At 34.2% G+C, this 26,360-nt stretch overlaps 1 protein-coding gene across 3 annotated transcripts in view; it reads left to right on the top strand.

Moving 5' to 3' along the window:
* Positions 1-26,360, top strand: part of SMARCAD1 (SNF2 related chromatin remodeling ATPase with DExD box 1) — an 87,591-nt gene that overhangs the window by 57,625 nt on the left and 3,606 nt on the right. For all 3 annotated transcript variants that reach the window (XM_017875507.1, XM_017875506.1, XM_017875508.1), the window contains 14 exons: positions 4,186-4,385; positions 10,162-10,252; positions 12,678-12,777; positions 13,824-13,883; positions 13,981-14,056; positions 15,418-15,553; positions 16,065-16,202; positions 17,463-17,558; positions 17,657-17,774; positions 17,972-18,093; positions 19,373-19,561; positions 20,262-20,380; positions 21,606-21,788; positions 23,599-23,708. In XM_017875507.1, coding sequence (XP_017730996.1) covers positions 4,186-4,385; positions 10,162-10,252; positions 12,678-12,777; positions 13,824-13,883; positions 13,981-14,056; positions 15,418-15,553; positions 16,065-16,202; positions 17,463-17,558; positions 17,657-17,774; positions 17,972-18,093; positions 19,373-19,561; positions 20,262-20,380; positions 21,606-21,788; positions 23,599-23,708 — 1,738 coding nt within the window. The remainder of the gene's footprint in view (positions 1-4,185; positions 4,386-10,161; positions 10,253-12,677; positions 12,778-13,823; positions 13,884-13,980; positions 14,057-15,417; positions 15,554-16,064; positions 16,203-17,462; positions 17,559-17,656; positions 17,775-17,971; positions 18,094-19,372; positions 19,562-20,261; positions 20,381-21,605; positions 21,789-23,598; positions 23,709-26,360) is intronic.

Raw genomic sequence — 26,360 nt, 5'->3', positions numbered from 1 at the left:
CATCATGCTGGCCTGCAAAAATAATATTTTAATACTGTTATTGCTACTTCTTTAGGAACTATCTATAAAAGAACTTCCTTATATCTACCACTCATTAAATGTTGCTGTTCGTATACAGAATTCAGAATAAGTGTTTATTCTTTCCTTTAATTTTCCAGCTCTCAAAATAATGATTGGTCACCCCCACCTTTTAACCCTTTCTTGTGGCTTCCAAATGACCATAATTACTTTATGCCCTTAAAAAATAAGTAAAAGGGAGAAATTTTTTTTAATAAATAAAAAGACATCAAACTTAAATGTGTAAATGGGACCACTTAAGTGAATTTGTGATTTATGTCTGCTGTAATTTTTTTATACTAGGAAGTTTCAGCTATGAAGGAAATTTTATATTTCAGAAAGCTGTTCAATGGCAGAAAATAATATAATGATTATATTATTTTATAATAAAATAATTTTTATATTACAAAAATCATAAGATTAGATCACAATTTACTAATTTTTTTCAGTTACCGCTTGTATAACAAGCTTTTGAAAATATTTGAGGAATAGTAGTATATTCTTTTTTAAGTGAAAAGGAAGTGAAACCTGTAATTGCTTTATAAAGATTCAGTGTGCTTCAGCTTCACTTTGAATATATTCACTTAGTGTAACCTAACATTGGTTTTCGTAAAATGGTTATGTGACTTACATGTTAGGAATCTTTACATTTTACTTTTATCTGTTTCTCAGAAAATATTGACTGTTACTTATCACTAAACTCATACTATGCTTAGGCACTAACCTTCAGCAATACAGTAACATCTTTAGATTTCTACTGAATTATGAATATGTAATTAGATGAGTATTTACCTCTCCGTGTACTTCTGGCACATATCTTCAAAGCGTAACTATTGTGAATAAAATTACACATTTATAACCACTGTGAATTAGCTACATATTTAATTACTCAGAACTGTCCATGAGAAATACTATAGAAATTATTTACCATGTGGTGTATTTTATACAAATTCATTTTAATCAGTGAAAGATTAAGTAAGTCTGTTTGTTTGTTTGTTTGTTTTTGAGACAAGGTCTCTATCACCCAGGCTGGAGTGCAGTGGCGTCTTGGCTCATGGCAGCCTCTGACTCCCAGGCTCAAGCCATCGTCCCACCTCAGCCTCCTGAGTAGCTGGGACCACAGGCACGTGCCACCACTCCTGGCTAATTTTTGTATTTTTGGTAGAGACGGAGTTCTGCCATGTTGCCAGGGTGGTCTTGAAATCCTGGGCTCAAACCATACTCCTGCCTTGGCCTCCCAAAGTGCTGCGATTATGTGAGCCACCGCACCCGGCCAGTTTATTGTTTTTTGTCAGTTAAAACTTACACTTTCCTTTTTAAAATTATTTCTTCCTTGGCTTCTCTGATACCACATCCTACATTTCTTCTTGCTCTTTCTGTCTATTTTAAAACGCTTTTAAATGTTGATGTTCTTCAAGATTTTGCTTTCAGTTTTCTAATCTTGAATTTCATGTGCTTTTCCTTAGGTAATCTCATCAGCATCTTTGACTTTGATGGTCACCTGTGTGGCATCTTTTTCTCCAGGTTATATCTCCTCCCTAAGACATAGATCTTTATTTAACCACTGGCTCTCTCTCCAAAATTTGGTAGCTATCCCAACTTTAATATATCCAGAAAGAGACTTCCCTTGCCAACTTGGTAAATTTTAATCTCAATAGATGGTACTACTAATCTGTTAACGTTGAAGCCAGAAGTCTGGGAGTTAGGCTTAACTCTTTTCACTCATCTCCCTACACTTAATGGATTCTACCTCCTAAAGATCATGAATCTATCAGTTTCTCTGTGTCTAACACAGGCCACTATTGTCTCTCAACTCAAAGCCACCTTAATAGTTTTTTGCTCTCAAACCTCCTTCACATTACTCTCATAGAGTTCTTTCTAAACAGGAACTCTCTAAAACCCTTCAGTAGCTTTTTAATGCCCATAAGTTCAGTTTAGAACTCATCAAAATGATTCATACCCTTACTGCCTTCCTGTTCAGACTTGTCTGTTGCTTCTCTAGGTTCTGACATGTGAATTTATCTTTCCATTAAAACAGTTCTTTTATTATTTCTAGCTTCTTACTCCATAAGGAATTCCTAGGTCTTAGATTTTATTAGTCTTTTTGTGATGAGTGCCCATGAACTTTTGTTATTTCCCTTGTTTATACCAGTGGTTATGCTTGAAATTGTTAACTTGTGTTTCCCAATGATCATAGACCACAAGGACAGGAGCTGTGTCTTATCTCCCAGATAATTCAACAGTTAGAGTAATGGTGTTTAAAAAAAAAAAAAAAGAAGAAGAAAGAACCTTAATAAATGGTAGTTGGTTTACAAGAAAAGTGTTTATTTTGAACTTTTAAGATCTTAATTATTTTATTTAGGAGGTACTAGTTACAGTGAAAAGATTCATGGACTTTTTCTCTTACCAGCTTTGTGATGTTAGAAATTGAACCTTAGTTTTTCCATCTAATTTGGTGGATACTCTTTGGTGGTAGTTACGAGGATTTAATGAGTTACTGAATAAAAGGTATCTAATAGTTCCTAGCACCTAAATGCACGATAATGTATGTTCATTCCTTATTTCCTGGTTAATTTTGTTGGGTTTCTCTCACATGTACATATATTATACACACATACTACGATCAGCAGAGATTGTTTTTTGGCCTCAATTTTGTTGCACTGAAAAAATAAAAGTATTTTAACTAAAAAGTAGTTTAGACCTCTTAAGACACTGATTTCCTTATCTATACATGTTGCTTATGTATAGATTCATTTCCTGGACAAAGCACAAAGTAGGGGAGTGGGAGATCCCACATTGTGATTCATGAATGTCTGTCCCTGTGGAAATGTAGAGTAGTGTACAAATAAACTTAGTATTTACAGTGCCATTTTTGAAGCGCTAAAATAGATTGGATATTTTGTATATTTCCAGTTATTCTGGGATAAATATGAAAATGTATATTGTTATGAACTGTGTTTAATTAAATTAATCTTAGTATATCCTGAAGCACTTAATTACTATTGCTTAGCTTTTCCTCAACTTAGAAATACTGTGATTACTTAGAGTTGTTAATGTGATTCTTGTTATAATTTGGGAAAAATATGCTAAATAGGAGTGACATGATAAAAATCAGTGTGGTATTTTCCTATAGATGGTATTTATTTTAGTTTCCTATTTTAGTTTCTAGGCTTTCTATGGGATTTTCATTTTTGCCCCAGATGTTTCAGATAGCTTTTGGCTTTCTCATCCTTCCACTACAAAATATTTTTTATGTCATGTCTTTTAGGATATTATATTGTTCAGCTATCTATCTGAAAAAATCTAATTCTGATATAGCTTTTACATATGAAGTATTCAGTACCTCCTTTTGAAAAGTAAATACCAACTGTGTTTGAAAGGAGTTCTGTGAGGTTTTCACAGAGAACTGTTTGTAGTGTTATGTTGAAAACTGGGTTTTTAAAACCTTATCTAATTATGAATTGGTCATAGTTAACTTTTAGATCATGTAATATCTCTGCATGTAATAGTCTCTGTTTTAGAAGTAAAATATCAAGTGACAAATAATTGGAGTTTTGAAACTTGAAGGGCTACCAACTTTGCCTATGATAGATGTGGGAAAAATATCTTTAAGAAGATTAATCTTAATATGTAATAGTGACAGGAATGAACATAGAGGTTAGAGATCAGATTTGCAGTGACTGCAATTGATTACTGTACCTTTGGTATTAGGGAAAAGGAAATTTAAGGTTTTGAAATGTTTCTTAAAACCTTCATAGGAGATAGTAACAATTACTTTTGCTAGCGTATTGTCTATAGAGAATACGCTGTGAGGGCAAAGTAACGAGTTTGGGATTATGCATTTTTGAGGTAAGATATATTTTATTTTAACATAAGAGTTTTGATATGTTGACTCCATTTGATATGATAACATAATGAGTTTGATATGTGATAAAATAAAAGTGAAACATGTGAAACATGTAGCAATTCAAATATAAACATGAAGAATCAGATTCTCTTAGTAGTTGACTATAAGCTCATTAAGTAAAGGTTTAAATTATCAAGCTTGTTTTCCTCATACAGAAATCAGGATTGCCTTTCTCTTTCCTAGATCTGAACTATTCAATTATTTTTCTTTTTATGGCATAGTTCACAAAGATGTCCAAAACTAATGGCTTATCAGAAGATTTGATATGGCACTGTAAAACACTGATCCAAGAAAGAGATGTAGTTATAAGGCTTATGAACAAATGTGAAGACATTTCAAATAAATTGACCAAACAAGTTACCATGCTTACTGGAAATGGAGGTGGATGGAACATAGAGCAACCTTCTATTCTAAACCAAAGGTAATCTTTGTTGAATATATTTATTCATATTTTATCTCAATTGTATAAAATATCTGAACTTACTTATTTCTGTATCATGCCTAGAAAGATATGGCAACTAGTGGTAGGAGAGAATCCCCAGATTTTCTGTAATGGCACATAAGTGGACTATGAACTGTTTTCATTCATTTCCCCACCCCAAGTAGGGTATTTTATTCTATCATATCATTATAAATTAAAGGGGGGGATGGTATGATGCTATATGACCAGTGTCTTTTTTTGCCTGATAACAGATAATTGTTTATATAATTACAGAAAACGAAAAAGTGGTTTTAGCTGTTTCTATACACAAATTTGATGTCCTAAAAAAATGTCAGCTGCTTAATTGCATCAGCGTAAAATTGCTTTCCTATCCCATTTTCTTTTAATCATAAAAAAAATGAAATGATATCCCATACTGTGATGAAATGTTTTAAATGCTTTGATAAGGCCAGCTTTTTAAATCTCCTTTTGGGGTAGAAATACATTCGTAAGGGAAAGGACAGATGATTAAATAGACCATATAAGTCTACATGTTTCCCCAGTTTGCTACTTTCAATAAAATACTTGCCAGAATTCATGCAAAAAAAAAAAAATGAATAATAACCGTCTAGTGGCCAGTACATATTAAAATGGTTTTCATAATTGTGATCACCCACATTTTGCATGTTGTTGGTGGATTGGGGTGGGGGAAATTGTGTTGAATTTCCTTTAAAAGTTTGTATATTTTTAAGTAATTTGGAGACTCAGAACTGTTCAGAATACTTCCCCTTTTTAAAAAATAATATAAAACTGTTAATAGTACGATGTTTATAATGGCAAAACCATGGAAACAAATGGAGTTCCTAAAATTAGGGAATAATTGAAATGAATTATGGTATATCCATACTTTGCAATGTTACACAACTTTCAAAATGAGTTACATCTGTTCAGAGTATTTCTGATAGGTTAAGATTAGCAGTAGGATCTCATTAAAATTAATTGCCTTAGTTGCTGATTTTATTTACTTCTGATATTTTTCTAAGTTAATGATCAAAGCATATTTGCTGATCATTGGTTAATAATTTAAAATGAAGGTATGGAAAAAAAAAAACAAGATGATTACTGGCCTTTAATAGTAAGCTACAATCTTTTCTGTGCCCTTCTAGGGTGCTATGGGATGATGTAGGGAAACGTGATGCAGTTCCCACAAAGAAGCTCTTTTCTCTGTTGCATAGAAAGAACTATATCAGCAAATTTCATCTCCTAAAAGTGTAGTTGGAGCTGCTGCTTCTTGTTCTCCAGCATTGGATATGGGGAGTTCTTCACTCTACAAGACTTACCCAGTTGAGTCTACTTTATCATAATTTGGATTTTTAAAAATCAAGTGCTTTATTGCATCACTTAAAAAATTTCTCTCTCAAAACCACATTCACAAAGTCCTGTTACTTGTAAATAGTTTGATCAGGTAATAAACTATCCTCCATTAGACTGAGGATTTTTTAAATGAAATACTTAATAGATGAGAAAAATAGTTGTTGTTTTTTTTAAGTGCTGGTTGGATCTTATCCAAAGTACAACTTCTAAAACCTGTATAGATAGTCTCTTTAGAGTTTATTTAAGTGCACTTTTAGGGGTTACAATTTGTTATCTTAATTTTTGTTCTTCAGTCAGGGTAAGAGTTGCATAAGCAATTTTTACTTGGTGTACCGGCCAGGCATTGTGGGTACTTAGTATGTACACATTGAAAGTTGTTTCCTTGCTTTAGTAAAGGATTTATTAGCACAGGGGAAAATATTAGACTACCCTGATGAATAACCTATCATGCTTGCATTTTTCTCAAAACAGAACATATTCTTTGTAACAAAGTTTATTTTGCTACAAACTGTTGCAAATTTATGTGAATTGTAGAAGAAAGTTTGCCTTTTAGAAATATAGATATTCCAGAATTCCTCGTGAAAAATAAAATCTCTGTAGGGAAAAGTTAGTTTTCACATGTACTTCAAAAGCATTACATTCATAATCTTTATTTTAAAATGTCAAAATTTAAATTGCTTAAAATAGGGAAAAGAAAAAAATCCTTAGTATTTCTCCTGTTTTATTCTTACTATAAATAAACTTAGCCATGTCTAAAACTCTAGTTAATTAATCCATAATTTGCCACCCTTAAACTAAAAAGATTTCTCACATGTTCAAAATACAATATATTTAATCATATGTGTCTTGCCTTTTGAGCTAAATCTGCCAAGGTTCTTCTGATCTTGTTCATCCTGAACTTGAGAGCATGGTTCCTACCCTGTTCTTACACAGGAGCTCTGAGACCATTTGACAGTGATGCGAATGCAAATTAACACTGCAGATGTGGTTTCACTAACTCAAAAGTAGTAGGATGTAAATATTTTAGTTTGAACATTTTTCTGTCAGTACAAACATGTTGTGGTAGTATTTGCAGCAGCCATGTCATACTTACAGGACATAAACTTTTGGTTGGACAGCATCCCTAACCTGTTTTCTATGAACTACTTTAAACAAGTCTCTCTAGCTCTGTATTTCTGTATTTTAAACTCAAATTTAGCACATCATATGTACCCCTGTTGTTTCTATTTTATGCCTTTCTCACCTTTGAAAATAATTTTGAAACTAGTTTCTCTGGCAGATTTAAACCCAGTTGAATTTTCAGACTGTGAAGAAATCATAGTAACTCTAGAGGGAATTGTGTTTGTTTTTTTCCCCTAACAAAACAATAACTTCAAAATAGCCTGTTGCTTCATTTTCTTTCATCATCTCAGAAAATCTTTAAATCACTTTTTTCCTTAGTGAGAGATAAAAAATCTTCAGTTCAGAGATATTTTAGTACTCTGTTGAGAAGAAAGCACTTATTCAGAAGACCTGGGCAAATCCTTTTGTTCTTACCAGTAAATTGGTGGTTCAGATTTATATTCAGTCATGAAAATTCTTAGAAAACTGTGAAGCGTGAAAATAAATGGGAAGTATGATTATATAGCATCTAAATAGTAGAACCAACTAGAAAAGAATATAGGTATCCTATTTTTAAATGTTATAATAAATGGGTTCAGAGTCTATCAAAATTGCATTTTCTTTGGTCCTTTCACATGCTGAGAAAGGATCTGGAATTGGCAGCAGTTCCATGATAGTAAGCAACAAAGCTACTTGTAATTTAGACAAATCTAACGGAACAGCAAACATATATATACATTAATACTTTATATTTTTATAACGTATTTCAATATAATAAAACCATTTCATGCCCTGATCAAAACACCTTACCATCATTTCTTTGTGATTTTGAATAAAGCAATTTTATTTACATTTTAAAAATGTCAGTAGTTTCTTAGATTTCATCATCACTTTTTAAAATTTCATGTTATAGTAAGTATTTTGACTCATTATAAATAGACTCTTTTCTCAATATATGTTGGTGATGAAGAATTTCAATAATTTTTGTTTATTAAGATTATTTCTTGGCCATTTGTGATAGGTCATATGTTGAGATGGCACGTGGGCCCTCGGCTGCATTTATAAGTGATGTATGTCTGCCTTATCTAGTTTCATTAGTCGTAAATTGTGAGCCTTACGTGAATAGGATGACTAAAGCATTGGGAAGGATGCATTAAAATAATGGAGAACTCAGTGTTGTGTTGACTGTAGGATAGGTGGGTCAGGATGAAAGAGAATTTTTTCATTTCTGCTATTTACTGGTTAAGTGCTGAGCTCTGGATCACACCTGGATTGGATACTGGCACTACCATTGCAGATACAGATTTGGTTAGCTGCATGACCTTGAGCAGGTTATTTAACTTCTGTGAGCCCCAGTGAACTTCTCATCTGTAAAATGCAGATAATTAATATTTCCTATTTTTAATATGGATTAAATGAAATAATAACGTATATAAAGCCCATAGCATAGTCTGAAATATGGTAAATATTCCAGTTTTAGCATTTACTCTCACCATTATAGTAGAAAGAATTCTTTTGGACCTGGAAATTAAAATGTCTATGATAACATGTTATGTTTATTATAGTTTTATAGTAGTAGCATAGAAATTACATTGATTGGGAAAGCAAAAGACTTTTATAAAATTCAGCAAAAGAATTATAAAGACCTTTGAAATACTGCTTTTCCTCCTACCCATACTTTTAATTGAGAAATGTTTTATAAGTTGCATACCCCACAGTTAAAACATAGATTCTGATTTAAGATGGACATCATTCAAACTACCTGTTCTTCACTCAGTTCTAATTATGTCTTGATTTCAGAGTTTGATCTTTTAACAATGTATTATACTATAGCTATGTCCAGACCCTTCCCTGTGTGCAAACAGGATGTATGCAAGAGGAAATTAAGGGGACAGGATACAAGCTGGAGAATGGGAGGCATGGCCTTGTCCTATGTTTTCGCATTAATGCAAGGTGTTCTAGTGAATATGAGAATAGGTTTTGGAGTGAGATCGACATCCTGATTTAAAATCTTAGCCTTAACACTTTCTAGCTATGCAACCTCAGGCAAATTAAGTTTTTTTAATCTGTTAAAGTGATGATAGTAACTACTTCATGGGATTTTTAAAGGGTTAAATGAGGTGATGTTTGAAAAATGATATCTGTGCCTATGAATAATAGATGTTCAATAAATGGTAACTGTTAATAGTTTTTAACCATTTGAACTATTGTTTTCATTCCTTTCTTTTTTTTTTTTTTTTTTTTTTTTTTTTTTGGTAATTGAGACAGGGTCTGGCTCTGTCACCCAGGCTGAAGTGCAATGGCATGATCTCAGCTCACTATAACTTCTGCCTCCCAGGCTCAGGCTCAAGTGATCCTTCCACCTCAGTCTCTCCTAAGTAGCTAAGTAGCTGGGACTACAAGCATACATCACCATGCCCAGCTAATTTTTTTTGTATTTTTGGTAGAGATATTTTGTCGTGTTGTCCAGGCTGGTCTCGAACTCCTGAGCTCAAGCAATCTGCCCACCACAGCCTGGCAAAGTGCTAGGATTACGGGCATGAGCCACTGTTTTCATTCCTTATAACTCTGCCATATTACCTTCCAGACAATTCATTCTCAGGGATTAGTCTGTTTTTGTTTCCAAATTAAGGTTTTTGACACTTGCATGCTACTTTCTACTCACTGATGTTCACTGTCCTTAAAACATCAGTGAACATCAGTGAGTAGAAAGTAGCATGCAAGTGTCAAAACAAATAATTTTGCTAAACATGTGCTGTGTACATTTGTACATAGTATGCACATAATACACACATACATGCGTGCTCCAGAATTATACATACCACTGATATTAGGAGTGATTGGCACACATTCAGAAAGTGTTTATTAAACCTACCTGGCCACAGTAGCAAATTATGTTTGTGTTTTTTTTGTCTAATACTTTTAAGTTTTTTAATGTGCTAAAAATCAAATCAACACAATTCAATTTTCTAGTATAAGTACTAGCTTAGTAATATATTATCATACTTAATATTCTAATCATTTATGGAATTAATTTGGAGGTACTATATTATGACCAAATGTGGAAATGCTTGATTCTTCTTGCCAGAAGAAATAAATAAGAATAGAGAGTAAAGTTTGGGAAGATCTGAAAAATCATTTATGTCTTGGGTTCATTTTTTTTAAGTAGGTATACATTGCGTCTAACAGTTAAAAGGTAAGATGAGACCTAGCCATTTTAGTTTTTATGTGCATTGTAATAACTAATAGAAAACTAACAGAAATATAAATGTGTAATATTTGGTAACTCTCTCTTTACCAGTTTGTCACTCAAGCCCTATCAGAAGGTTGGTTTGAATTGGCTGGCATTGGTACATAAACATGGACTTAATGGCATTTTGGCAGATGAAATGGTAAGTGTACTTTATTTCTAGGATTTGTTGTTCAAAATGTCATTGAAAGGTATTCTTGCTGTCATTTAAACATGAAATTTTTTCTTGCTACTGTAGTTAACTCCTGCCAGCTCAGTATCTTATATTTTATCTCATCTTTGTTTTTGATAGAGTTAGTTCTACCCTCCTAACTCCTCCCCAAGATGAAGATAGATTTATTGTCTTTCTGATTATCAAATTAATAAATACATGTTACAAACATAAAAATACAAATTAAAAAATCAAAATCAAAGTCACCTATAATTCCACCACTTAAACAAGAACTAGTTTGGTGTCTTCTAGATACTACCTTCTGCAGATGTTGTGTATGTACATGTGTATGCACTTACATATGTGTAATATATGTGCTTTTTCTACAGCTGCCTTTAAAATTTTAACTTAGATCCCTGTCCTTGTCAATGAATAAATCCACATATATCAGCAACATCATTTCAGCTATTTTATTTTTATTAGAGGTCACTCCGAGTCTCTGTTCTTTCTCAAATCACATTTCCTTAAAGCTAAGCTCACTAAGTTTGTTATAGCCAGTAGTCCAGGTGTTGTCATGTGGAAACTTGACCTTTAATGTAGCATCTCTATTTCTTCAGCTATACTTTTTTGAAGTATATGTTTAAAATGTTCAGCAAAGAAAATGTTACACTGTGCGTTGGATTCCTAAAATAAAAATTAACTCAGATAATGATATTTGTTCCCTGTTTAGCCTCTAGAAAAGTAATCTTTAGCATTGTAAGATATTTTCCCATACGTATTTCATACTGTCATTGAAACAAAGATAACTGTTCATCTAATAGAAAAGTGAATAATATACACAGGATTTCTAAATAATTACAGAAATTATAGAATATATAGCATTTCAGTTGTGTGACTGCACTTGGAAATCAGACCTGGGTTTGGGGTCCCCAGCTTTGCCTTTCAGGAGCTATCTGATCCTTGCCAATTGACCTAATCTCACAACTAATAATAAAATATAGATAGTTTTTATCATAAGATTGCATTTGCTATCAAATGAGGTATATATTATGTGAAACTATTTTTGTAACCTCCAAAGCACAGCACAATATTCATAAGTTGGTGGCTTAGTGAGCTAGCATTGCCATAACAAAATACCCCAGACTGAGTGGCGTAAACAACAGAAATTTGTTCTTCACAATCCTGGAGATAGACAGTCCAAGATCAATGTATTTATTGGTAGCTTGGATTTCTCCTGAGTCCTCTCTTTGACTTGAAGACAGCCATTTTCTTACTCTGTCCTTATGTGGTTCTTTCTGTGTATGTACACATGCCTGGTATTTCTTCTTACAAGGACAGTCATATTGGGATCAGGCCCCACACTTACGAACTCATTTAGCCTTAATTTCCCCCTGAAAAGCCCTGTCTCTTAAATACAGTGACATTGGGAGTTATGACTTCAACATATGTATTGTCAGTGGGATGTTTTTGTTTTTGTTTTTTTTAATTGCCATGTGGGATGGTAGTCCATGGTATAAATACACTGCAATTTGTTGATCTTCTGTTGGATATGGGTATTTAGGTTATTTCTTTTCTTTTCTTTTCTTTTTTTCTTTTCTTTTTTCTTTCTTTCTTCTTTCTTTTTAGGCAGGGACTTGCTCTGTCGCCTAGGCTGGGGTGCAGTGGCGTGCTCTCAGCTCACTGCAGCTTCGACCTCTTGAGCTTAGGCAATCCACCCACCTCAGCACTCCCAAGTATCTGGGGTCACAGACATTCACCACCATGCCTGGCTAATTTTGTAATTTTTGTAGAGATGGAGTTTTGCCATGTTGCTCAGGCTTGTCTCGAACTCCTGGGCTCAAGTGATCCACCCTCCTCAGTCTCCCCAAGTTCTGGGATTACAGGCACGCACCATGGCACCCAACCTGTTTTGGTTATTTCCAATGTTTGGCTATTACGATAAAACTATGAACATTCTACCCAAGTCCTTTTGCCAACATTAGCTCTCATATCTCATGATTATATTCTTAAGGGTAGAATTGCCAGGATAGATTAGGCATATGTTTCCTCCATTTAGTCACGGGACATTGCTCTCAAACCATTCAGTGGATATTAAACTTTCAGTGTGTATAAACAATAACCAAAATTACATCCTTTCCTTGCAATGCAAAAAGTCTTCCATATTAATGTGTATTGTATATGAACTAGCAATGAAGATCTGTCCATCCTGCTCAGTAAAGTAAGTTATAGCATCATTTAGAGACTATGATCAATTCTGTCATTTGAGAACTAAGAACGTAGTAGAAATTCCTTTAGAGTTGCATTATGGGAAATCAAAAGTGAATACAGCGTAGAAGTATTGCTTTATCTTTTGTATTTTTATGTATTTATTTTTTGTTTGTTTTAAATTTTATATATTGTCTTTTAAACTTTTTAGGGCCTAGGAAAAACTATTCAAGCCATTGCATTTCTGGCATACCTCTATCAGGAGGGTAATAATGGTCCTCATTTGATCGTTGTTCCAGCTTCAACTATAGGTTTGTAATACTGGAGACAACTGTATTTAACGTTATCGTGTTTTATATAGGTAGAAGAGAGTGTGTGTAAGGTTGTGTGTTGGAGGGGTAATGTGGTTTCAGTTGTGTGACTGAAACAAAAGTTTGTAGAGATGAATATTAATTTTATGGTCTCCTTATACTTTTCTGCTTTGTTTATGTATGTGCTTGATTATATTGGCAGTCTTTTAAAAAGAAAATAACTCAAATGTAAGTCAGTTTTAAAATTATAGACCAAGTGCCATTTATATTGGTTTCATAATACTTTTAGTTACTTTTTAAAATGACTAAGAGAAAATGAGCACTTTTAAATGTAAAATTAAACATTTATTGGATGAAGGTATGTAATTAATTCCTACTCATACAACTGTTCCATTCTTTCTCAATTTGTTGGATGCAGAAGTTACAATAAGAGAATATTTGCACATGGGAATGTAACAAAACCCCTTCTCTTTAAATTGGAGTTTAATAATCAACTGTAAATATATTTGGTCCTCTGCCCTTCATTTTGATACCTCACAAAACTTCAAGATCATTTTACATAAGTTTCATAAGGAGTAATATTGTAAAGTGTCTGTGATAAAAACAATCATCATGGTATTTATATTTTAATTTTTAATTTTTATTTATATATTTTTAAGACAGTCTCACTCTGTCACCCAGGCTGGAGTGTAGTGGCGCAATCTTGGCTCACTGCAACCTCCGCCTCCCAGGTTCTTGTGCCTCAGCCTCCCAAGTAACTGGGATTACAGGCGCCTACCACCATGCCTGGCTAATTTTGTATTTTAGTGGGGTTGGGGTTTCACCATGTTGGCCAGGCTGGTCTCAAACTCCTGAACTCAGGTGATCCACCCACCTCAGCTTCCCAAAGTGTTGGGATTACAAACGTGAGCCACCTTGCCCGGCCAGTATTTGCATTTTATAAAAGACTAATTTCTAAGTAGCACTTGTCAAAGTTTAGTGTTCATTTAACCGTGTGAACATACCCTGTTGTAGCAGATGCAAATAATATTTATTCTGTTCCATAGATAACTGGTTAAGGGAAGTTAATTTATGGTGCCCTACTTTGAAGGTGCTCTGTTACTATGGTAAGAATATGTCATTCTGCTTTTAACTTTGGAAATTAAAAATAAAGTACAGCACAATAAATACAGTCAAAATGTGTTCATTGTTTTTAAACTCTAGGTTCTCAAGAAGAACGTAAACAAATTAGATTTAACATTCATAGTAGATATGAAGATTACAATGTAATTGTGACCACGTAAGTACTGAGAAATTTGGGGAGGGTGGATATTTATGCAGCCCCCAAATTTAAAAAAGAAATTGTAGTAGTACTATGTAGGAAAGTTTATGCTGTTAACGGTGATACAAAAGTAATAGAATGGCTTATGTTGAGGTGTTACAGTGGTATAGGAAGCTTTTGTAGTGCATCACCTCATTAATGGTGACGATAAAAAGGTTTTGCCTACTTATTGAAAAAAGTCGTCTTGTAGTAATTTCTCAGTAAGCTTAAAGTAAAATTTGAGATATCCCACCAAAATTATTTATATTTTCAACTTACAAATAAGTATCAATAATAAATACAATGAAATTTCATGTTCTCAGTGAAAAATTTGAGTTAGGGCAGAAATAAAAATGAAAAATAAAACCTTGGATAAGTTGACTACTACTGGGTAATAATTGTTTGATGTAAATATCTTGCACAGAACTTAATGCTCTTGTGTCACTATTATTTGATTTATTTATAGTTCTATTTTAAGTGTAGTTATTATTTCTCACTACTGGCTCCTTGTGTAGGAGTCTGTCCTTAAAAATTCATGCAGAATTTTGTTTTTTCTTAATAAAACAGGCTCCATATGCAGTCTCAAGCTGCTAGCTATTAACTATTATTTATTGGATCTACTCTGCTAGTTTAATAACATATTATTAGGTTTTAAAGAGAAACATGTTTTAGCTTCATGATCTTTTTTGTGCTTATTAAAGTATAACACTTCATGGAGCAGATTACTTATAAATTATACCCAAATTGACCTCCTGCCTGATATGTAGAAGTTGTCCGATTGTAACATTAACATTTTCTTTTTTTTTTTTTCTTTTTTTGAGACTGAGTCTTGCTCTGTCACCCAGGCTGGAGTGCAGTGGCACGATCTCGGCTCACTGCAACCTCCGCCTCCCAGGTTCACGCCATTCTCCTGCCTCAGCCTCCCGAGTAGCTGGGACTACAGGCACCCGCCACCATTCCCAGCTAATTTTTTATATTTTTAGTAGAGACGGGGTTTCACTGTATTAGCTGGGATGGTCTCAATCTCCTGACCTTATGATCCACCCACCTCAGCCTCCCAAAGTGCTGGGATTACAGGTGTGAGCCACCGCTCCCGGCCTTTTAACATTTTCTTTCAGTTATGTATTGCAGCTTTCATAACTTGGTTACAATATACATCAATAATTATTAAATACAAATACATCAGTATTTATTTGAGTATCACCGTGTCTAGTGCTGTGCTTTAAGTACTGGCTGTTAGAAATGCGTGAATAAAAAATGATTTTATGAGACATTAAATCTCACTAGACTCCAAGCTCTTAAAAGTATAACTTTAGAGATGTTTTTTCTTTTGGTGACAGATATAACTGTGCGATCAGCAGTTCTGATGACCGTAGTCTGTTTCGACGGCTGAAACTTAATTACGCTATTTTTGATGAGGGCCATATGCTGAAGAATATGGGCTCCATTCGCTACCAGCACCTTATGACAATTAATGTAAGAGAATGTAAAGTTTTCCAAATTACCATAAAATTTTAGATTACATAATTTAATATATGTAGTATTCTTTATTAGCAGAATACGTATTATGTAATTATGTAGTATTCTGTGTTAGCAAGTTTTTTTTGTAAAAGGGCAGATAATGGCCTCTGTCACATATTCTTTGATTTTGTTTTTTAACAACCCTTTAAAAAATGAAAAAAAATTCTTAGGTCATAATTTACCTGTTCTATATGTTAAACTTTATAAATAATCTTTCATCACCTCATAAAGGTGATATGAGGACACAAGTTACCTACTTATAAAATAAGACCAGTGGTTTTCATATTCATTGCTGTTGATATTAGCAGACATCAATTATCTAAATTACTAATCATTTATCACAGAATAAGTTATTAATATTGGTTATAATTTATCTCTCCTCCCTTCACCTTTCACTGGGGAGGGTAGACATGAAAGGAGTGGCTCTTAAAAAAAAAGCTAATATAAATTTTACCTTCATTCACAGGCAAATAACCGTTTGCTGCTCACAGGCACACCTGTACAGAATAATCTGTTAGAACTCATGTCGCTGTTGAATTTTGTTATGCCACACATGTTTAGTAGTAGCACCAGTGAAATACGAAGAATGTTTTCCTCTAAGACAGTAAGCATAAATACATATTTTCTCTAAAATATGTTATTTGTGTTTTATGTGGGCCATTCTTCTTTTAGGTCTCTTTTGTTTTCATAGTGCATATGCTCTATGAAATAACTTTAAGTAGGTGATAACTCTATATTTGGATCGGGTTGGAAGTCAGCCATAATTTAATGGAGAAAAAAAAAAGCGATTTCCCTAATTGATGGCCAGAAGTCTTGGTTAATATCCTAATTTTCTGAAAGATGACAATTTTAAATTGATGAAGAGCTCAAATATATAATATGTGAGGAAAATTTGATCATTACATCATCTGTATCAAAATTGGCTACGTAAATTAGTAACATTCTTTTATGGGTAAACTATAAAACTAGACAAAGCTAGAATATCCAGAAAATGCCTATGCTGAGAAATATATTTTGAAATAAATGTTCGTAAAACCAAAGTCACAACTAAAAGCAACAGTAAAGAAATCCTCTTCACAAGAAAAGTTTCGTTACTTCTTTGTTGTTTAGGAAAAGTAAGGTATAGTCTTCAAGGACTCCCACATTTTTCAGTACTACAGTGTTTACACTGATTCTTGGCTCTCTTCCACATCACTAATCTTTTGCAAGAATTTTCTGTGATATTCATCCACTGCAAATTAACTTCCTTTTTAACATTTACTAATTTGAATTCCCTCCCACTTAATGTACAGTGTTTTAAATGGCCTAGCAGATTTTATGAACTACTTTCTATTTTTAGTTCATAATATATGGAGGACTCCTTCACATCCTAGAACAAAATTCTACCTCTTAATTCTCCAAAATCACCAGTTTTGACTAGGTACTATTCCCCATTTTTAGACCACGTGATTTGCAACAGCCTGCGCTAGCTTCATTTTGGGGCCATTTTCCACAAAGAAATAAAGAGTTTTCTACCCCCCACACTCCTCCTCACCCACACTTAGACACATTTTTAAATGAGACTTATCTAGGTAATCCGTTCATAACTCATCAGTTGATGACTTCTGAACACCAATCTAGTACAGTTCAAATTGATTACTTCAGTAGAGTACATAATTATTTATCATGAAACTTCAAATATGGAGCTTCAAGAAGTACATGGCAGCCCAGAATTCAGATGTGAAGTTCCATCTAGAATGAATCATGTTTCTACAGAAAATAATTCAGACTCTAGTGAGGGAGATTTTTATGTTGTGTAATAATACTGTTATTGCAATAATTTAAATGAATAATTCCTAAAAGGATATGTTTTTATTTTGCTCAGAAATCAGCAGATGAGCAAAGTATATATGAAAAGGAGAGAATAGCACATGCAAAACAAATTATAAAGCCATTTATTCTCAGAAGAGTAAAAGAAGAGGTAATGCTTATCTACATGTTTTTTATTTTTATTGTTTTTAAAACTTACATTTTCCTCTTTACTAGAACGATTATCTTAAACTGTTTTTTCTTTCTCAGGTTCTCAAGCAGTTACCCCCGAAGAAAGATCGGATTGAGTTGTGTGCAATGTCGGAGAAGCAGGAGCAACTCTATTTGGGTCTTTTCAACAGATTGAAAAAATCTATCAATAACTTGGGTATAATCTGATTTTCACTGTTTTATGTGAAAAAGAATCTTATACTGGGGCTGCATTTTGATTAGTTATATAATGGTATTTGTGCATTTTTTAAAATTATCTGGAATTTGAGGAAGTAATTTAAAAACTGAGTTGTTAGTTTCAACAAACAGTTACCACTTGGTTTTATTTTTTACTGTGTTCTCTTTGGGTCACAGAGAAAAACACAGAAATGTGCAATGTCATGATGCAGTTGAGGAAAATGGCCAATCATCCTTTATTACATCGCCAATATTACACAGCTGAAAAACTCAAGGAAATGTCTCAGCTTATGCTAAAGGTAAGGATTTCATATTATGTTAACACTAAGCTATAATAAGAGGTTAAGTTGGTAGGCTATAAGATTGGTGAACCCAATGGGCATACTGAACCTTTAACTACATAATTAGGAAAAACTTTTTGTTTTGAGACCAGGTCTAGGATTAAGTTCAAGATGATTTGGGGGACATAAGAACAAAGAAGGACTAATAACCTACATCATAGGTCAGCAGACTATGGCCTTATGGCAGTGACTATTTTTATAAATAAGGGTTTACTATAACACAGTCATGCCTGTTTTTGTTTTCTGGGACTGCTTTCTCACTGCAGGGGCAGAGTTGAGTACTTGCCGTACAGGTCATTTTTCCTACAAAGCCTAATATATGATCTGACCCTTTACAGGAACAGTTTGCTAACTCCTAGTCTAGACTTCCATAATGCACTTCTTTTTCATTTTATTTCTTCTTTATAGTTGTAGCAATTACTGTTTATTTTTGCCTGTTTCTTCTTTAACATTTTATCCTTATTTATCCTTACTGATCTTTGTGTTGAAAGCAACTCATTTTCTTTCTTTTCTTTTCTTTTCTTTTTTTTTTTTTTGAGATAGACTTTTGCTTTTGTCGCCCAGGCTGGAGTACGATGGCACGATCTCTGCTCACTGCAGCCTCCACCTCCCAGGTTCAAGTGATTGTCCTGCCTCAGCCTCCTGAGTGGCTGGGCTTACAGGCGCCCGCCACTACGCCCAGCTGATTTTTTGTAGTTTTAGTAGAGACGGGGTTTTACCATGTTGGCCAGGCTGGTCTCAAACTCCTGACCTTAGGTGATTTACCCACCTTGGCCTCCCAAAGTGCTGGGATTATAGGCGTGAGCTACTGCGCCCCGTCAACCCATTTTCTTTTTTAAATTTTTTTTATATTATTTTAAACTTATGGAGAATTTCAAACATTTATAAAAGTAGAATTGCATAATGAAACTGTCTGCCCATATGTTACTTCACCCCTTTGAAAGTTACCATTTGATAATGACACCACTCTTGTTTCATCTATACCCCAGACTTCTCCCCAGGGTTATTTTGAACCAAATTCTAGGCGTTATTTAATCTGTAAATATTTTAGTATATTATCTCTAAAACAGTAAGGAATTCCCCCCTTTATTATACCTAAAAGATTAACATTAATTTTCCTTACACTAAAAGGTTCTATGATTTAAGTATTTTATCAGGTGTTAATTTTATTAAATTTTCTGATCATATTATAAATTATTTTTATTTTGAAGTGTACTGTGTTCTGTTTTGTTTTAAGGAACCTACACATTGTGAGGCTAACCCTGACCTGATCTTTGAAGATATGGAAGTTATGACAGACTTTGAATTACATGTACTTTGTAAACAATATCGACACATTAATAACTTTCAGTTAGACATGGACTTGATTTTAGATTCTGGAAAATTTCGAGTTTTAGGATGCATCTTGTCTGAATTGAAACAGAAGGTATTAAAGAAGAATGGTGTTTCTTTTGTATTTTCTCAATTAAACTTCTTAAAGCAATTCTGGCACACTGACTTGCTTGAATTAGTGTGTGTCTGTTCTGCATTCTTCCAGAACTTAGTGTTTTGAACATTTTCTTGACATATTTTCTTGATTACCTCCTTTCCTCTGTTGAACCTCAGACAAAAACAATAGAAAGTTAGTAGACTGTATCTGTATTGATGTTTTGAAAAAATCTTAATTGTCATTATTTCATAGGTGATAATCTGTATGTGTGCTTCAAAATCAGTTTTTAAAGACACCATTTGTTAAATAGTTATTTAAGTAATACTGCCGTTTATGTGTGAAATAGCCTAAATTTGTAAAATCACAGTCCGGATAGGACACACATATGCAATTGTTCATATTTTCTGACATTTTTCTTATGAAAAGGAAGTAATTTAACTGTTCTTAAAATCAAAACTGAGAGCTAGCTTTTAGCCCTGAAGTTTAGAGGTTAAAGCAGTATATTCATATATAGGCTACAATAAGATGTATATCTTCAGTATTACTGATTTCTATTAAAGAAGCCAGTTGATCATAGAGAATTTTCTGCAAATTTATCGACATGATATAAGTAACACTTCTAATTGTTTAGACCTGTCAAGGCTTTGAGTAGTAAAACAGTTTTTTCTGTTTCTAATTCATATATCTGTTTTCACAGGGTGATAGAGTTGTATTATTTAGCCAATTTACCATGATGCTGGATATCTTAGAGGTTCTGTTAAAACATCATCAGCATAGGTACCTCAGATTAGATGGAAAGACTCAGATTTCTGAAAGGTTGGTATAATTCATGTTCAAAAAAACCACTCATTTATTATTGTTAGAATTTTAAATGTCTAGAGTACTTGACGGAATTTTGTTGTTTTTATGTTTGATTACTTCAAATCATTGCCTTAAAATAAGAGTAATTTCAATGGTCAGGCATGGTGACTCGCGCCTGTAATCCCAACACTTTGGGAGGCCAATGAGAGTGGATTGCTTGGGCTCAGGAGTTCAAGACTACCCTGAACAACATGACAAAACCCTGTCTCTACTAAAAATACCAATAACAACAACAGCAACAAAAAATAGCTAGGTGTGGTGGTGCACGCCTGTGGTCCCAACTGGGGAGGCTGGGGTGGGAGGATTGTTTGAGCCCTGTGGGCAGAGGTTATAGTGAGCCAAGATCACACCACTGCACTGCAGCCTGGGTGACAGAGTGGGACCCTGTCTCAATAAATAAATAAATAATTTTCTTTTAATTTTTCTGTCTGAATTGCATACAAATACCTTTTGAAACAGCTATTAGAATTATATTTTTTATGATTTTCACCTTTAAAATTTTTTCAAAGTCTAAAACACCTTATCTTTCATCAAGATTGTTTAAAAATCTTTCATACTCTATGAGTAAAGTTTTTTTTAATTCCCAAAGGTTGTAAACATTGACCTTAGTAAACAAGGGATTGTCTTAATAAGGAAGGAATTGTGTAGTATGTTTAAATTGAATTATATATTTTGGTTTATTTTTTTTCTGTTGTCCAGAGTGTTTTTTTTTCCCCCCAGCATTAGACTAAAGGTAAAAATAATGTTGTGTTTTGTTTTTTTTTTTAAAAGAGGAGAATCCACTGATAGAATGATACACTGATCGTGAGGTCCTTGATTCATCAGGAATGTTGTCTGCCAGTAGGAGCTGATATACTTCTGAGAAGGTTAAAGATTGAAAAGCCATACACAGAATTTAGCTAAGCCACAAGTTAAAAAAGGACAAAATAGTCATTTAGGAATTAATTGAATCTGAATAGTTGAATTGAAGTAAGAGTTGTTAGGGGTAGCAATATCGTAGAAAAGAAGTTGGTGAATTGAGGAGGCTCTTCAATGATATAGCCAGAGGAGAAGTAACTGCAATACCAAGGGATGTATATACATCTTCCGGTGTCCTTTTCATGTGATAATGATTGTTTTCCATTTTAATTACATTATACAACTTTTTAGTGAGATTTAACCTAATTTGTTTATCTTACAGGATTCATCTAATTGATGAGTTTAATACCGATATGGATATCTTTGTGTTTCTGCTCTCAACAAAAGCTGGTGGATTAGGAATAAATCTGACTTCAGCAAATGTTGTTATACTTCACGATATTGACTGTAATCCTTACAATGACAAACAAGCAGAAGATAGATGCCATAGAGTAGGCCAGACTAAGTAAGTGTTTTTAGTTGAAATGTATTTTTAATTCAGTGCCACTTTCATTTGTGGTAGACCATTAGAATATAGTGTTGGATATCCTGCTTTAGTTTGTATTTTTTCAGCAAAGCATGGCTACATATGTATTTTATGCCAGCAGTGTTAAACATCGACTGCACTGAGTAACCCTTTCATTTTCTAGTAATTAAAACCATCTACTCGCATTCCAAATAGTTCTGCAGTTCATGAAGTATTAACAATTGTCTACCCCTTTGAAAAAGATGAGTAATTGAAAAGACTTGCTTATTAGACTAGTTTAAGACCCAGACAAACTTGGTAATATACAAACTACTGCTGGGCTGTCCCGTTACCCTTTAGGAAGTAAACTGAGTTGTAAATTATTTTAGATGAATGGTAATTTTGACATTGGTCACAGCACTGTAAATAGGTGAAGATAGTCGGGTGCGGTGGCTCACACACTTTAGGAGGCCAAGGTAGGTGGATCATGAGATCAGGAGATCGAGGCCATCCTGGCTAACACGGTGAAACCCCATCTCTACTAAAAATACAAAAAAGCAAAATTAGCCAGGCGTGGTAGTAGGCACCTGTAGTCCCAGCTACTTGGGAGGGTGAGGCAGGAATGATGTGAACCCAGGAGGCGGAGCTTGCAGTGAGCCAAGATCGCCGACAGTGCGAGACTCCAACTCAAAAAAAAAAAAAAAAAAGAGGTAAAGATAGTTACAACTCTGCTTACATAAATAAAGATCAGACAGTGTCCTCTTTGTGAAGTATTTTAATATATGTCCAAAAGGTATTGGTATGTTCATTTATAGACTAAATACCAGTACTTTTCGTGAAACTTTGTATCTGACTACACTGCCTTAAGTGTACAGAGACACTGCTTCTCGGGCCAGGCACAGTGGCTCACGCCGGTAATTGCAGCACTTTGGGAGGCTAAGGCGGGCAGATCACAAGGTCAGGAGTTCGAGACCAGCCTGACCAAATGACCAACATGGTGAAACCCCGTCTCTACTAAAAATACAAAAATTAACCGGGCTTGGTGGCATGCGACTATAATCCGAATTACTCAGGAGGCTGAGACAGGAGAATCACTTGAACCCAGGAGAAAGAGTTTGCAGTGAGCCAAGATCGCACCACTGCATTCCAGCCTGGGCAACCGAGCGAGACTCCATCTCAAAAGAAAGTAATTTCCATCTGAACACAAAGGTGTTTGTTGTAATGTAGTTTTATGTGTGTGTGTGTGTGTGTGTGTTTGTACACACACGTATGTTTTGTTTTGTTTTTGAGACAGAGCCTCACTCTGTCACCCGGGCTGGAATGCAGTGGCACCATCTCTGGTCACTGCAACCTGTATCTCCTGGGTTCAAGCAATTCCCATGCCTTAGCCTCCCAACCAGCTAGGATTACAAGTGTGTGACACCACACCCAGCTAATTTTCGTATTTCTCTTTTTTTTTTTTTAAGTGGAGATCAGATTTTGCCGTGTTGGCCAAGCTGATCTCGAACTCCTGGCCTCAACAGTCCACCCGCCTCAGCCTTCCAAAGTGCTGGGATTAGAGATGTGAGCCACTGTGCCCAGCCAGTAATTTACTTTAAATACAAATATCTTTTTCTTTTCTTGCATCTTTAGGAGTGTCTAAAAGTTAAATATTCAGAAAATGTCAGTCTCAAATGGCTTAAATAAAAGAATTTAAGGATATGTTTGTCATAATTTTCAAGGTATTCTTTTTGAACTCTTAAATATAGTTTACATATATCCAAATAACTATATTTAGTAACCAAGGGACATATTTTGTATTTTTTTTTAGAGAAGTACTAGTTATAAAACTAATAAGCCAAGGGACGATTGAAGAATCCATGCTAAAAATTAACCAACAGAAATTGAAACTAGAACAGGATATGACTACAGTAGATGAAGGTAAGTTTTTTGTAAGCAGAAACTTCAGTATTTATTTATATGACCATGCATCTAATTAGTGCAAGAATGACAAAGACATTTTTGTGACAAAGATGGCTAAAGTCCTTAACTAGCTTACAGTTTAGGGATGATGTGTGATGTGGGAGAAGGTAAGCATATTTACTTCAAAAATACTAAAATAATTTTTTAAAAGTTTCTTAAGCTCAAAATTTTATTTTGTATATGTTTTTGAAAAGAATATGTTCAGAACTCAGAAATGAAAGAACAGACACCTCCTAGACACCCAACTTCCCCATAGAGGTGACAAGTGTTAGCCTTTTGTTTTTGTGTGTGTGTGACCAGTTATTTTATGTGTGTAGAAATAAACACGTATTCTTTCTTTTATGGGAGTAAGGGTGCATGTCACCTTACGATACACTCTTCTGCACCTTTTCTTATTTAATGTTAAATTAATTGGAAATAAGCAAGTTTTTTCATTCTAATAAATAAGGATATTCCTAATGTTGATAATGGTTCATTTCAATTTAGCAAATTTCTGTTCATGACAGATACTGTTATGTCTGTGTTATATTAGGCACTCTGTACTATAAAAGTCAATACACTTTAATCTGTCTACAGCGAGAGAGAAATGCATATGATCAAATAATTGTTTTTCTTGCATAACATTTATTTCAGGGTGCTATGGAAGCTTGGGGAGGCAGGCAGTAGAGAAAGTTTGAGTAAGAAGCAACTGAGATCCTTAAGAATAGGGATAAGTAGGGTGATCATAAGTTAAACAACACTAATTGCTAGGCTTTTGGTGCATGTGGCAACTTGCCAGTTTCAGGTTGTCCAGTAAATACAGTAAAGTGAATGCGTAAGGCAGATTCTTTTTGGGCAATGTTTTCCTTATTATTTTGCTAGGGCAGCTTTTAGAATTTAGTAAAGCATTTAAATTCTTTTTTAGCAATACTAGCAAATATCCAGATACATGGATTTTATTCTAACAATAAGTTTCTAAATATAGTAGAACCATAATAGTTGATAAAATTAACTATTAGTCTTCTCTTATGGGCTAGTTCATTTCCTCAGAGGTAAATTTTTCAACCTCCTGTGAAGTGAAGAGAGGTGGGGAGGGGTGGTATGAGCCAATGGCCCTGAGAAGTGAAGGAGGGAGGTTTGTTCTCATATTTAAATATTAACAGTTAATCTGCCTGTTTTCAGCAGCCTCTCTGTTCTCTACTATGACAAGTCCAGTGTTCCTCAGACTCACGTTCTCCAAAGAGAATAAACCTTCAGTTTTATACATCTGGGGCAAATGGCTGGCTTTCTTGGGCAAACTGTAGTCATCTTACCTGTTCAAGCTGATTATAGCTTCATGTTTCCCATTTACCCCCATGTCCTGAGCTTTGAGGGTAGAAGGGTAAGGATTCTTGGTATGAAGGAGCCTTGCATTTCCCACCTGCAGACACTTAAGCTTTTACTTTATTGTGCGAAAATCAGTTTCCATGCTTTCATCTATTGTTTTCTTTCAAAATTTGTGAACAACTCCCTCTCTGCTGTTGTCTTTTTCGCCTATTCTTTCTCCTTTGTCTAATCCCCTTACACTTTTTTCTCCCATCGTATTTTAATGGTATTACGGATGATGGGAACAGAGGTGATGTGTATATTGAATCATTTTCAGTCATAATTAATGTAAATTATTTGTATTTGTATAAATTTGGTCAGTCTAAAATTTTGCCTGTTATGTTCACCTGCATTGTCTATTAAAATAGCAGTGTATTTTTAGCTATACTGTCAAGCCAATAGCTTTGAAATGTTTAGTTATGAAGAATCCTGCCCTCTCCTTACCACTCTCCTTACCACTTTTCCTAGAAGTTTTCCTCTGTCTTGTTAAAGCTGTTTATATGTTTTTTTCCCAGTGTGTATTTTATTTGCTAGACTAAGGATGTAATGGTGTCTTATTTACTCATTTAGCTGTAATCATTTGTCTTCAGCTATGTCCCTAGTTTCATTTAGGTAATTTTGACACTGAACTAATGACAATACATGTATGCCCTTCTTTCCATCTCTCACAATGAGGTCCATTTCCTCTGTACACAAAAAGTGTATTTGTAATTGAGTATGTATTGCTTTTTGTTAACAATCTGTTTGCCCCCCCCTTACGTGAAACTACGAAATGTAAAGACCATGATTCCTCTCAAATATGCTTATCAGATTTTTGTGTTTCTAGAACTTGCCTTAGTGGTTATCAAAGTAGCAACAGCAGGAGCAGCATCTCCTAAGAAATTGGCAATTTGAAATGCAAATTCCCAGGCCCCATTGTATACCTACTTGGTCATAAACTCTGGCGGTGAGACCTAATAATATTTGGTTTAACAAGCTGTCCAGGTGATTCTGAGAAAGCTAAAATCAGAGAGCCACTGCTTTAAAATAAAGATTGTGTTTGGGTTTTTTTCATTAACTTCCCTTAATGTGATTATTTGTATTAATACATTTTTTACCTTTTGAACTTTTAAAATATATATATTACCACAATCATGACTACATACTTTTGAATTTTGTATTACAGAAATAGTCATACAAAAATGAAAGCAGTAGCTGGGTATGTGGTTCATGCTTATAATGCCAGCACTTGGGGAGACAGGCAGGAAGATCGTTTGAGCCCAGGAG

The sequence above is a fragment of the Rhinopithecus bieti genome, unplaced genomic scaffold (assembly GCF_001698545.2).
Source record: "Rhinopithecus bieti isolate Rb0 unplaced genomic scaffold, ASM169854v2 scaffold_6708, whole genome shotgun sequence".
NCBI classification, from domain to species: Eukaryota; Metazoa; Chordata; class Mammalia; order Primates; family Cercopithecidae; genus Rhinopithecus; species Rhinopithecus bieti.
Note: the sequence above shows the minus strand (reverse complement) of the source record. Positions and strands in the feature narration are given on the sequence as shown.